Here is a 15,434-nt window from a genome sequence, read left to right on the forward strand (position 1 = left end):
CAAAGTAGGTTGATGTCGCTTTGTTTCAGAAATTGCAAACAAAACGTGTAAAAACAACAACACCACTTGCAAACTAGAGAGCAACTTGCAAAAAACTCATACACTCCAAAAACTTTTTAGGAATGCATAATAATAAAAATACATAAAAACGATATTTTTAATACTTTTTTTTTTAACATTTTATATTCAAAAATCTAAATTTTATGAAAAATAACCATTTTTCTTTTCTTTGGATATGTTTTATTTGTAAAATTTACCATTTTACTTGTTATAAAACTTGATCATAACAAGCGTAATTAGGAAATATTTTTTCTAAGTGTTTTTTTAGTATTTTCTCACCACTACAACAACAGTTTATCTTTCTGCGCTTGGCTGACTTAAAGGCTGTTGTATTTGGGCTAGGAGAAATAATGGACCGAACTTTGGATTATCTTCAAAATTGCGACCTGTAGTTTGATTACAAGGTTTACATAGACGGACATAGCTAAATCGACTCAGAAAATTATTCTAAGCCGTTTCGTATACTTTAAGGTGGGTATATGACTAATAATATTGTGCGTAACAAACATCAGCACAAATCCAATATACCCTCTCCACAACAATAACATATCCCTCTCCACACAGACGAGTTTTGTGTGAATTCAACACACTGCACAGTGGTAAATTCCGATCAAAAATCTATAACTTCTTTATTTCTTTAAATAAATAGCTGAAATTACCCACAAATGTTTCTTATAGGTAAGGTTTGTTTGGTACTGACTAAGGGCAATATCGGTTGAAGATTTCGCCTAGCCCCCATACAAATGATCCCCAGAAAACTCTATAAATACTCATAAATACGTTATATATGAAGCAATTTCCATGAAATTTAGCACAAGTCACCCATAAATTTTACAGTATAGTATGGTGTATATCGGGTCATATTTGACCCTAGTCCCCGTATAAGATTCTTAAATGCTGATAATTGGGTTTAAAATACTAGCACATAGTAGTATATAGGCGAAACTAATTGTCAAGGACCTAAGTCCCCTGTCAAAGATCTAACTGGTGAGAATGTATTAGTAGAAGCACAAAAATAAACATAGTTGTTCAAAAGGTACTAAATAAAAAATGTATTTTTTGGACGTTATTCTTTGTTTGTTATTAATGAAATTTTATATGGCAGTGAATGAAAATATTAGTTATTTACTTTTTTGAAAATATTTTTTATCTCAAAACATATTATAAACACGTCTTTTTGTTATTTTTTTGTTGAATTAAAAAAAAGTATGTAAAATACTTTTCTTATTTTCAATACTAAAATGTACAGCTTTTCATTTTTCAATTTTAAATAAAATAAAATGCCAAAGAATAAAAAATATTTTTTTTTTTCGTTTTTAAAATATAAATTATTTTCTGGGTTTTAAATAAATGAAAAGTGTTGAAAAATATAATAAACATTAAGTTTAAGTGATAAGAAAAACTAATAAGTGGTAATATCCTCGCAATTTGGCGAAGAAAATTTGATGTTTAGTGAGTGCGTTTAGTTCTCACAAGTTTGTTTTATTCTCTCAGAGCTTGTCTGTGTGAAGAGAATAAAAATTTTTCTTTGAAACCCTTTAGTTTCGCCTATATTTTTATATAAACATATACATATCAACCTAATTTTCTGCCAATCGGTCCATAATTGACCCTACCTACCATATAAAGCCCCCTTCACGATCATTACTGGCTTAATAATATCTGTATTGCAATGAAATTCGACATAAATAAGTTTTATAGGAACCTAAATTTCACTTTAAAATTTTATGAGAATTGGTCCATAATTGACCCTACCTCCCATATTAGGTTTCTTTCAAAAAATTACTTTAGCACTCATTACTGGCTTTTAAATATCTGTTATATGGAATTCGAAACAAACATGTTTTATATGAACATAAATATGTGTATCAAAGTTTATGACAATTGGTCCATAATTGGTCCTATCGTATAATTTCTGCTTGCATCCAGCGTTGCCAAATGTGCAGGCATATTTGCATTTTGTAGTTTTTCTGTTGAAAAAATAAGTTTTTTGTTTAAAAAAGTAAATTTTTCTGTAATTTATGCAGTTTTTACATTTAAAAATAGTTTATGCCGAGAAAAAAATTGAAATCATATAAGTATTTAAGACAGTTTAAGAGTATGCTGAATTTGAAAAAAATAATATTTTTTGAATTTCAGTTTATCCTAGTGAGTTATAGAATGTCAAAGTTAAATGTCGAATATATTTGACATTCGAAAAACAGTCACCAAAAAGTACCACCAATATTTTTTATGAATATGGTTTTGTAAAATGTCTTCTTACACTTATATCAATAAAATACAATTTAAATCTGTATAATCCGATCTAGTAAAATACTATTTTTTGATCATTAAATGAAGCTGTTTTTATGTTGTTAAAATGCACTTTTTAAAAAGTAGTCATTAAGAGCACTTCACACGATCACACTTTACTTACGTAAAGTTTAATTAAAAAAATGATATTCCATATATTTGTGTTTACACGATTGGTATTAAACAATAAAAATGTAAGATGGAAACAGCTGTTTCACTTTTTTATATGTGTTTACATAAAAATACATCCCTGATCTAATGCGACATGCTTATTTTTTTGAATCATTTCATACGACTGCCAAATTTTTGTGTAAAGCCGGCTTTAGTGACAATTTCTTAAAATCTGATTTTAAAATACTTTAAAAATAGGGAAGATCTTTTAAAATCTCAATTATAAATATATTATAATGTATTAATTTTCACCTAAAAGAAAAAACTTAAATTAAAAATTATACTCAAAAAATGCTTAAAATATAGTCTATTGTAATGTCGAATATATTCAACAAAACCTCGGAAAGGGTTAAAACAGTAGTGGCAGGTTTTACTTTTATAATTCGATAATGTAATTATCAAGTAATCAAAGGATATTTATTTAGGCGCGGAAGTTTCCTAAGCTTTAACTAAATCATATACCGGAGTATAGAGAGGCAGATGAAAAAAATCACCACACACACTAAAATAATATTTTTTTTCTTATTAAATTTTGAAAATTAAATTTGAACAATGAACATAAGAGTGATAATTTCTTGACATAGAAACAACATTTCAAATTAAAAAAAGGATAAAACTAGAATAACTTATTTTAATTGTTATGAATTTTAGAAAATTATTTAGAGTATACGTTGATTTTGTAAATTATGCTCTTGTTGTTGCAAGTTGTTTTTGTTTTTATACCCTTCACCTTCGTGAGAAGGGTATATATAAGTTTGTCATTCCGTTTGTAATTTCTATAATATAATTTTCCGACCCTATAAAGTATATATATTCTGGATCCTTATAGATAGCGGAGTCGATTAAGCCATGTCCGTCTGTCTGTCTGTCCGTCTGTCTGTCTGTTGAAATCAGTTTTTAGAGGACCCCAGATATCGGCGAGATCCGAATCTTCAATAATTCTATTAGACATGCTTTCGAGAAGATCGCTATTTAAAATCAGCAAAATCGGTCGGTAAATAACGGAGATATGAGCAAAAATCCGAGACAACCTCTGAAAATTTCATCAAAAAATTGTTATAAAAGCAACAACAACACTGAATATAGAAAAAGATGTACACGTGTGTGTAGATGTATTTGGTTTTATATGATTTGCATTTTTTGTTAAAATAAAATAATTTTCCCTTTTGTTTTGCAAATATATTTTTTAATGAATAGGAAAAAGTATTTAAAACGTTTTCAATTATATGAGAGTAGATTGTGAGTTATTGTACAATAATTTTTATGCGAATAATGTAAGTTTGAAATTTAAAACTAACACAAAATTTTTCCAAGTGCTTTTTAAAACAATTTTTTTTACGATAAACAAAAACAAAATCTACGTCTCTTCAATGTTTACCAGCAATGAATCAGAGGTCGAAGTCGACCGGCTTCGAGTCGGAGCTTAGCCGCCGAACTATATTTAGTTGCTTGAGCCGCCGCCGAATCTTTCGGCTTAAATCGACTAAAATTTTTTTAATGTTTTTATTAACTAGACTGTAAGATCAATTATGTTTAAAATACACTATGGTGAAGGGTATATAAGATTCGGCACAGCCGAATATAGCACTCTTACTTGTTTCAAGTTGTGTTTGTAATTTCTTTAACAAAAGAATAGCAGCCTACCTTGTTAAATGATATCAAGCAACTATTTTTGATGTTCTTTTTTAGAACATACGTCGGCGCTAGTATTGTTCTGACAACGAAGATTTTCTGCAAACTATATGTATACAACACGACCGCAGACGAACTTCTAAAGGGCCCTTCAGACGATCACACTTTACGTATGACAAGTCTAATGAAAAAGTAAAATGAAATTCCATCCGTATAACAAAAAAGAGAATAAAATTTTATATTTTTTGTGTTTACACGATTGGTGTAAAACAATTAAAAGTCAGATGGAAACAACTGTTTCACTTTTTTATACGTGTTTACATAAAAATACATCCCTGATCTAATGAAACCGGCTTGTTTTTTGAATCATTTCAAAAAATGAAGAGAGCCATACGACTGTCAAATTTTCCATCTGTATTCTCTCTCAATGTCTGATGGTTTCATTACATATTGCGTTTAGACGATGCCATCCGTACTTTTCTACACAAAATTTTGACAGATCATATTACTTGTGTGATCGTGTAAAGCCGGCTTAAACAAGAGCATCCAGTGTTGCCACTTTGGTTATTATTAACCAAAATTGGTTATTTTTATCTTGCATGTGTACATGTGAATTATTTTTCGTTTTGGTTGCTGTTTGCTTTTATTCTAAAAATAAAATTTAAAAAAAAACTTCTTTTATCTCTAGTTTTGAATCAACTATGTAAATATACATATCGTCCCTGTTTTGAATTTTGGTAATATGTGAATTTTTTTTACTATTCGAAATTTTTTTATTACTGCAATTTGTACATCTACTGGTTATACTTATGTGCACAAAGGTATTTTTCGATATCTTAATTGGTTTAGGATTAAGCAAAAGTTTGATTTAAATCATAACAACACCGTAATGTTATTCTATTTACACTAGCCAATCTAACACCGTAAATAATGGATCCCCACTCTCCTTTTGGTGCATCCATAAACTTAAAATTGCTTTTTGGGTCGATTCAAACTCGTCCTTCCCTTAATATTTCTATTGGACGAACAATAATTCGCGGTACTTATATGAAAAAACTAAGTAGGCTGAATTTCGCATTTCGATTTTTATGGAATTTAAAGTATAATTGTAACTTCTATACCTATTTGAAAATTTGCATAAACAGATACTGTGCTAATTTGCCGAAATTCTAATATAAATGATTTAATAAGAATTAATAGAATTATCACAATATGTTTAAAGTATTAATCAACTGATATTTTAAGTAACACAGCTAAGGAAAATTAAATTGTATTGTCTACAAAAGTTGTAATAACATCTAATCTCGTACGACGAACAATAATCGCGATATATGCAAAGATTTCATACTCATGACCTTTGACTTCTACTAAATAGTTCTTTATTTACATTTTCTAGATGATGTTGTATACTGAAATTCAATATGAAAAAGCTTTTTTTGGAAATGTATTTGTCAAAGTTTATGAGGATCGGTATATAATTGACTCTATCCCTCATAAAAAGTCTACTCAGAAAATGACTTTAAAGCTCTTAATGTACTGCAATACAGCAACAAAATTCAACATAATCAAGTTTTAAAGGAACTAAAATTCTCTGTCAGATTTTATGAGTATTGGTCCATAATTGACAATACGTCTCATATAAGATCCCCTACAGAAAATTACTTTAACGCTCATAACTGTCTTCATAATACCAGTTTAGCGACGAAATTTAATATAGTTACAAGTTCCACTTCAGAAAATGAATTTGTTATCTTGTTGTCCAAATGTAAACATGAAGCAAATAAAAATTATTTTGTTTACTTTTTTCTTAATTTTGTTATTTTTTATTCGTATTTTGGTTAGAAAAAAATTTTGTTGTGGCAACACTGAGAGCATCAAAAATACAAATATTTTAGCTTTGTTCCTTTACTTGTCAAGTTTGCAGGTTTTTACCAGAAATTGTAAATTTGAGCAATTAAAATTATTTTCTCTTTGCCAGAACTTGTAGGTTTTAGCCAGAACATTTTTTCCTGGCAAATAGAAATAAAATTGTCAAATAAATTATTTGTTTAAAAAAATACATTGAAAACAAAAAATGTTTGATATTTTTGATTTATTTTCATAAATTTTTCAATTTTATTTTAATTTCAATAGAAATTTATATGATTAAACATCAATACAAATTTATTGAAAGAGAAATGTTGTTTTTTCTGTTCCTGTACTTTTTATAAGTACGAAGAGAAAATTCATTAATTCTCTTTAGCCAGAAAAGTTCATGAACAAAGCTTTTATTTAGTTGATTGACAGCACTCAACAAATCAGGCTGATGCCGCTTTGTAAAAGAAATTGCAAACACAACTTGAAAAAATAAAAATAACTTGCAAAAACAAGAGCACAACTTACAAAAACAACATACACTCTAAATAATTTTCTAGAATGCATAGCAATAAATGTAAATGTTGATTCTATGTGAAGAAATTATCATTCTTATGTTCATTGGTTACATTTTGTTTATAAATACTCCTATTTCACAGTAATGCAATTTAATCTTTAAAATGGAAAAAAAAATTCAAATATTTTTTCAGTGTAATTTTACACTGGGAAACTTCTGTTCAGAAACTTTTGATTTTGTGTGTGAGAGAAAGAGATGGTTGATATTTCTTTCTCTCACACACAAAAATCAAAAGTTTCCCAAAAAAGTTTCGTAGTGTGAACCAGGTCTTAATAAGGTAGCCTCGTCGCTACAACAAATACAACAATACAAAAACATTTGTTAGTGTAAAATAATCAAATCTGTCAAAAAATCTGTATGCGTCGAACGAAAAAAAACAAATAAATACAATATAAAATTAGGTTTTAGCAAATATTTTTTTAATTTTTAACTACTAATACAAATATATTAAATTAATTAAACGTGGAGTGCCTGAAAATCACAATTATATCTATTGGGAAAACTAATTTTGCGAATAAAACGTGCTTTCTGTGAAAATTAATCAGGTCTGCTAAAAATTGTTGAATGTGATTTTAAACGTATGCCGGAACAAAAGATTTTCTTAATTTATCAAAAGAGACGGACAACAAAGACATTTAATCACGATTTACCTAGAAAACTCTTTAAAAATAAATTTCTTTACTTTTTAAAAAATTTTACAACTTTTGCGGTTTTTTTAATGTAAACAAACAGGAATTTTGACAGATAAGATTGTAACAGCCTTATTAAGTGTACACTGATACCAATAGTTTAGTAGTAGTTTTTTTAATCTGCCTCTCTATAAGTCGGTATATGGTGTAGAAAATCTTCTGCGATCGTGTTGTATACATGTAAAACGGTTCTATAAATCGACTTTCGAATAATCGACTTTTTGTCGAAAAAAATCGATAACTCGACTATCGTCTGTGACAAAAGTCGACTTTGTTAATAAAAGTCGGAAAAAGTCGAAAACTCGAAAATTGTATAAACAAGTCAAAAATAGTCGAAGATTTTAAAAAAGTGGGAAAAAAGTCAAAAACTCTAAAATAGTCGGAAAAACTCTAAAAAAGTCGAAAATTCAAAAAAATCGAAATGTCGGAAAAAGTCGACTATTTATAAAATACTTATGTCGAAAAGTCGACTTTTAATTAAGTGAAAAATGTCGAAAAGTCGAAAAATTGACTTTTCATAAAATGAAAAATTCGAAAAGTTGACTTTTAATTAAATGAAAAAAGTTGAAAAGTCAACTTTTTGTTTCAACTATAGAACCCAAACATGCAATATGCCGAAAATCTTCGTTTCAGAACAATACTAGCACCGACGTCTGGTCATGTAGGTGAAAGTCGACTTTTCGGATTTTCAATTTTATGCAAAGTCGATTTTTCTATTTTTTTCAGTTAGTTAAAAGTCGGCTTTTAGACTTTTCGAACTTTAGTATTTTATAAATAATCGACTTTTCGACTTTCAGATTTTTTCAACTATTTTCGACTTTTTGACTATTTTTGAATTTTTCCGACTTCTAAACTATTTTCGACCTTTCTAGTTTTTTGAGTTATCGACTTTTTTGGAACAAAATAGTCGACTTCGACTTTTTTCGACAAAAATCGATTGTTCGATTTTTCGATTTATAGAACCCTAGTTTAGAAGTTCTTCTGCGATAACAAAATATATGAACTGGATTATATATTTTTTAACGGTTTTATGTGCAGTTTTTTGGTTGAAAATCATTTTTTTTTAATTTAAAGTTATTTGCATAATTTTTGTATGAAAACATTTGTATATGCGAGTTTCTGCGTAATATATTGCATATAAAATAATTTTATATTTATCTGTAAGCTGCAATATTTAATAGCTCTTATGGGTAAATATTTATTGTCAAAAAGTTTAGTGTTTTCAATTGTTTATTTCAGCATATAAACATTTAATCGATTTTAGCATGAAAAACTATAACACAAAAAACACAAACAGCTGTTTACCAAAAAAATTGTTAAAAACAGTTTATTTATAAGGTTAAAATGAGGAATAAAGAAAATAAAAGAAATTAATTTAGTTCATTTCGCTTTTTTAATTAATTTAATATTATTTGATATTTTTTATCTTTTAACATTGTTATGTTTGTATTAATTGTTTCCTTCAATGAGAACACAAACTTATGATTTGCTGCAAAGATATGTTTACAATCACTGTATCTACACTTAATAGGTATAATATACAACTTGATTATTAATTGAACAATTATATTTACCTTGTATTTTTAGCATGCTCAGCCTTTAGTATAAAAATGCGTTGGCGGCTATTTTAACGCTATTGGGAGTATTTTTAATTTAATATGTAAAGGCGTTTTTTATTATTTTCTCATGAACCAGGAAACAAGTTCAATTAAATATAAAACAAGTAAGAGTGCTATATTCGGCTGTGCCGAATACACCCTTCACCATAGTGTATTTTAAACATAATTGATCTTACAGTCTAGTTAATAAAAACATTAAAAAAATTTGAGTCGATTTAAGCGGAATGTTTCGGCGGCGGCTCAAGCAACTAAATATAGTTCGGCGGCGGCTATGCTCCGACTTGAAGCCGGTCGACTTCGACCTCTGATTCAATGCTGGTAAACATTGACGAGACGTAGATTTTGTTTTTGTTTATCGTAAAAAAAAATTGTTTTAAAAAGCACTTGGAAAAAATTTGTGTTAGTTTTAAATATCAAACTTACATTATTCGCATAAAAATTATTGTACAATAACTCACAATCTACTCTCATATAATTGAAAACGTTTTAAATACTTTTTTTCTATTCATTAAAAAATATATTTGCAAAACAAAAGGGAAAATTATTTTATTTTAACAAAAAATGCAAATCATATTTTTTTGCTGTGTATTTTTTGTATGTTTGGATTCCAAACATACAAAAAATACACTGCTGAATAAAACCAAATACATCTACACACACACGTGTACACCTTTTTCTATGTACAGTGTTTTTGTTGATTTTTTAACAATTTTTTGATGAAATTTTCAGAGGTTGTCTCGGATTTTTGCTCATATCTCCGTTATTTAGCGACCGATTTTGCTGATTTTAAATAGCGATCTTCTCGAAAGCATGTCTAATAGAATTATTGAAGATTCGGACCTCGCCGATATCTGGGGTCCTCTAAAAACTGATTTCAACAGACAGACGGACAGACAGGCGGACATGGCTTAATCGACTCCGCTATCTATAAGGATCAAGAATATATATACTTTATATGGTCGGAAAATTATACTATAGAAATAACAAACGGAATGACAAACTTATATATACCCTTCTCACGAAGGTGAAGGGTATAATTATTGGATTTTGACTTATGCAATAATGTAGTAGTTTGTACACCTTTTTGTGCAAAAAACGATTTATTAGTGATTTACTATGAGATTTTTCATGAAAAACCAATGAACCGTTTAAACATACTGACAACTTCATTAATACAAGGGTATTTTCTAGAATTGGCATTCGAATAAAAATTAGTTGGAGGATAAAAAATTAATATAGAATAATTGAATAATATATTAATTTTACTTTTACATTAATATTTTGTAAAAGAAATAATAAATCACAAGATCAGTTATAATTGAAACCAATTTATATTTTGCAATGTTAAAAATATAATGTTTCCTGCATAGAATCACTTCTAAAGTGATTTAATTACTATAAAAGTATTTTTATGTATGTTAAAGTCATATTCTGGTAGAATTGATTATCGACCGACATAATATTTTTTATGGTTGGTATAAAACATGTTTATTAGCTAATGGACACATAATTCCTTACTTAATTTAAACATCGTATAGATATATCATTATAAAGCCACGATCGGCAACTCCTATACACAATAAGGGTTTTCATTTAAACGTTAAAAACCCTCGTAAACTGTGCAACCTGTGCATGTTTCCATTCAAGCAATTGACTTGTAAGGAAATTGATTTGAACAACCCTTATAAGTTTGAACGACTATTTAGACTGACAAACTTGAGCAAACACATTGTGCATTTAATAAATCCGTTAGCTATTGTTCACTTTTGAATTTATGGACTAGAATATTCACATTTTAAACATATTTTGTAAAATTTTTTGTTTAAATAATTTATTTATTATTTTTTGATTTTGTTTGACATTGTTTTTAACTGTTTATAAATATGTATTGTAATTGAACAGAATTTCAACAGGGATTTCCTGAAACAAGTCGAATAAACTTGCCCACTTGCACAAATGGGAAACTTAAGCGTTTAAATGAAGACCCTTAATGTTTTTTGACCGTTACTAAATTTACACAGACCACTCACTAGGGTTCTATAAATCGATTTTCGAATAATCGAACAATCGACTTTTTGTCGACCCTAGCCCCCATACAAAAAATGTCTTAAACGTCTAAAATTGACTTGTAACTATTTGTATCGCAATGTAACTCAACAAAACTAACTGTTATTTAAAAATATATCCTTTTCCCAAATTTACTGAGGATCGGCCCATATTTAACCTATATAAAGCATAATTTAGAAAATTTAGTTTTTTTATCAATAAATTGCTTAAATACTTTGGAATTATGGTAATTTTCAACATAAAAGTTTCTTTATAAAAAAATAAACATTTTAAAAATACGACAAGTAGGAAACTACTTGTTATATACAAATATTTTAATATTTGAAATAAATATGTGCAAAACAGGGCAAAAAATAATTGTTACTTTTAAATTTTAGTTTTGTGTTATACTCCATTTACACATACACGAAATCTAGTAGATTTCGTTTAAAATCTTCTCAAAAATCTAGACCGTTTACACTTATTATTTTTGGCATTTAGAAAGTTTTAATTTTTCGAACAATTCTTGAAATTGAGCTTGATGTGATAATTATGAAGGACAAATTGGATATTTGTTAACATTTTATTTATAATAAAAAAATTAGATATTTAAATATAATATTACCTTCTATTTTAAATAAACTTTTCATTCATGTTTTTCAATTAATAAAATTTTATTGACAAATAAAGTTTTTTTGTTTCTTTAGTTTTTCTCGTTTTTCTTTCTATTTTTAGTATTATTTAGGAAAAAACAAAGTTGCATCGCTAAAAACTATTCGATTTTTAGTAGATTTTAACGAAATCTAGTATGCCGATCCTGGTTATAAAGCCCTCAGGTTCCACTTTTAAATCTACTATGATCAGGGCAGCCAGATAAATTTGTAGAAATATCGGCAATTCTTTCTCAAAAAATCGGCATTTATCGGCACTTACGTTTTAAAAATCGGCAATAAAGCGACAATTGAAAGAAAAACTATTTTGTACCAAAGAAACATAACACATATAAAAACACAATATTGTTTTTACATACATGCATAACTAAGGGAATTTTTATTCAGAATACGTCTAATAAAAGAACTCTTTGTAAGGGTACACCGAAACTTTGGTTTAATGGAATAAAATCTATTAGAATTTGTATCACTTTTGCAGAAAAATGTAAATGTATAATTATTTGTGGATTATACTATACATTTACTCTGTAAAAAATTTTCAAATTTTGGTTATGAGTGATGTAGTTATTTCATACATCACTTGACAGTGAGTGATCGTTATCAACAATATTAATTAATTTTTACAATAGGATTTGTAACCAATTGTCTAGAGCGTGTGTCTAATATGGAATTAGTTAATGGTTCTAATCCTAGTCAATATTAGATGTTTATTGAAAAAATATTGTTTTTTTAAATTGCACGATCAAATAGAATAGACTAATAAACACAGAAAATTACTGCAAAGCCGATTTTAAATCCAGGAAAGTGGGGTTATCACATTTGTTATTGGTTATCGTCGAACAAAAATCGGATAGGTAAAGATTTTGCTGAGTACATTTTTATAATGGGAAATTTTCTCCTGATTTTTTAACTTTTCCACAAAAATGTGTAAATTTATTTTCGAACCATAAAAATTTCTTAAAAATTTTAAAATTTTAGCACCCTTAGATCAGACTTTTAGATCCTATTCAGGATTTTCATACATAAATTGTGTTTCCTTTTCATAATCGATCCAATTGACATTGGTGATGGATTGTGTTTTACCGTACTGTAAATTTTCCTTTCCCAATTGTTTTAAAAGCTCCATGTAATTTTTGCTTTTGTAAAGTTATAATAAATTCGTAAATTTGTTCGATTGAGTAAAAATCGTCATTTTTGAAGCAAAAATCGGGAAATCGGCACTTTACTATTTTGAAGGTAAAATATCGGCAAAATGCCGATAAATCGGAAAATCTGGCAGGCCTGACTATGATATTTAAAAATAAAACTCATTGCAATAGCGTTAAAATTACAAAAATTTTTTTAGTTGCTTGGCAGCATTCAACAAAGTAGGTTGATGTCGCTTTGTTTCAGAAATCTTTGTGAAAAAATACACATTTTCCTTTCTTTGGATATGTTTTATCTGTAAAATTTACCATTTTACTTGTTATAAAACTTGATCATAACAAGCGTAATTAGAAAATATTTTTGTTTTTTTAGTATTTTCTCACCACTACAATAACAGTTACTCTTTCTGCGCATGGCTGAAGTATATTTTATTAAATTATTCGAATAAAATGGCTTATAAGTTATTCGTTCGAATAACCGACTACACGAATAAAAAAAAATTGTTTTTATTCGAATAATTTTTAATACTATTTCTTATCTGTATATTTGTACAGATTTAAGTAAGTAAAAAAATAAGATCAATTTGAGCATAATCTACCTACATAAAGATATATTTTTGGACACCTGTAGTGTTTTGTTAAATAAACCTGTTTTGTATATATATTTTAAGATAAATTCTCTATATGGCAACGACCAAACCAAATATCTCAATAGAAGTAATAGTACAATAAAATATGCTGAACATTTTATTGACAAAATTTCTACAGAGAGAAATGCTGAGAACTTCGAATTAGATCCCGAAGATGAAACAAGTCTTAAAATAAGTAATTCAACTGAACCAAAATACGATGCAATAAAAGACAATACAGAATATTTGCAGAATTATTCGTCGAATCTTCTAATAAATGGCATAATACAGACTTCTATAGAACCTAAAATACACGAACATAATGCAACAGTAAACACAAAAAAACATTTTAAAAACTTTTTCAATAAACGAAATTTGCAACAAATGCTAATTACAACTCCGAAGGTGCTCTTAACTACCACAACTAAAAATCCACGACTCCATTATAAATCGCTTACAAATCGCCTACATCCTTCTATTTCTCAAACACTACACTTAAAAGAAAAATCTAAGCATGAATATTATCCTATTTCCAAAAAAAATGTACGCAATGCCAACACGGGGAGTAACATTATAAATCATGGTTCAGAATTGTCATATCAGCCAACTTGGGAAAGTGTTCAAGAAAATTTAATGCGCTATCAAAGTTCTAATGGTAATATATCTCAAAGTTCTAAAAGATATTTAAATAGAAAAAGAACACCATCATATTTTATTGCAACAAATGAGGAAAAAACTATTTTAAATTTGGATAACAATACGAAGGACTCTCTTTTTACTACTTATGAGCCAAAACGAATTCATACGCAAAGAAATTCATTTAATAAGAACGATCACAGTATTAAAATGGCTAACTCTAGTAACGGTGAGTTCTACTTATAGTCTTCAAACATTAATTTTTATATAATCAATGAAATAAAATTTGTATATCTAATTCAAAATTAATTTTCCACATAGGTTTATTATCGAATATATTCCAAATTCATCTGGAGCATGGAAATTCATCAGTATTTTCCGAAAATTCAGTTATTGCCGGTGCTCAGGAACAACCCATTTCCAGTGTTTTAGAAGAAAGTAACAACATGCAATTAAAAAGTAGTTCGCAGAAAAAGTATATTAGTTTAGAAGAGTTTTTCATTCGAAAATTTGGTGACAAAACATATACTCAATAAATATTTTAAGTATCTATCATTTGAACGATACTTTTGTTTTGTTTTGAAACCAAAGTATAACAAGTGGTCCGACACTTTGACAGCAGTACCTAACTCTAAGCATGTATTAGTGAAAAAGTACATAACTCTAAATATGTGTTAGTAACAAAAATGTATATGTATTGGTGCATTCCAAGCACACAGAGTTTTATAAAAAAGTTACAATTTTAAATTTGTTCGAATTTTCAATACCAAAAATTGAAACTCTGTTTGAAAATTAAAATTCAACAACAACAAAAATGAAATGTCAATAATTAGAAAAATATTTTTTTCCAGTTTAGGAAAATTAAACAAAATTTTGTATGAAAAGTGAGATAAAATTATTTAAAAAATTACAGATTTTTTGTGCACAACCGTAATTTTGCGTACAATTCTTATAAGTGGCCAAAAAAGTAAGTTAAACATTTGAGGGTTTTGACAAGTTTAAATTTCTCACAAGAGAGTCGAATTCACACGACACTCGTAGATGTGAGAAAGTAATTTCCTGCATATGAGAGTCGGACTACTTGTTATACTTTGTTTGAAACATTGTTTTTTTATTACTAGAAAAAATTAAATAATACAGTTTCAAACAAATGAGTAATTGAATAAAATATAATCGTAATTGACGGTATTTAAAATTTTTGATAAATCATTTAATTGATAATTTTTTAAAAATAATTTTTCTGTGTACATTTAATCTATTTCAAATTTGAACAAATTTAAAATTGCTGCTTTTTTATAAAACTCTATATATTTTTGTTACTAACACATATTTAGAGTTAGGTACTTTTTCACTAACCCATGCTTAGAGTTAGGTACTGCTGTCAAAGAGTCGGGCTACTTGTTATACTTTGGT

General features: G+C 27.8%; 1 protein-coding gene across 1 annotated transcript in view; it reads left to right on the forward strand.

The window, feature by feature from the left end:
* Positions 1-14,571, forward strand: part of LOC111687381 (MATH and LRR domain-containing protein PFE0570w) — a 66,854-nt gene extending 52,283 nt beyond the window's left edge. Inside the window, exons 5-6 of the mRNA XM_046954066.1 lie at positions 13,428-14,250; positions 14,343-14,571. Coding sequence (XP_046810022.1) covers positions 13,428-14,250; positions 14,343-14,557 — 1,038 coding nt within the window. The 3' untranslated portion in view covers positions 14,558-14,571. The remainder of the gene's footprint in view (positions 1-13,427; positions 14,251-14,342) is intronic.
* Positions 14,572-15,434: the final 863 nt, after the last annotated feature.

The sequence above is a fragment of the Lucilia cuprina genome, chromosome 6 (assembly GCF_022045245.1).
Source record: "Lucilia cuprina isolate Lc7/37 chromosome 6, ASM2204524v1, whole genome shotgun sequence".
In the NCBI taxonomy this organism is placed as follows: domain Eukaryota; kingdom Metazoa; phylum Arthropoda; class Insecta; order Diptera; family Calliphoridae; genus Lucilia; species Lucilia cuprina.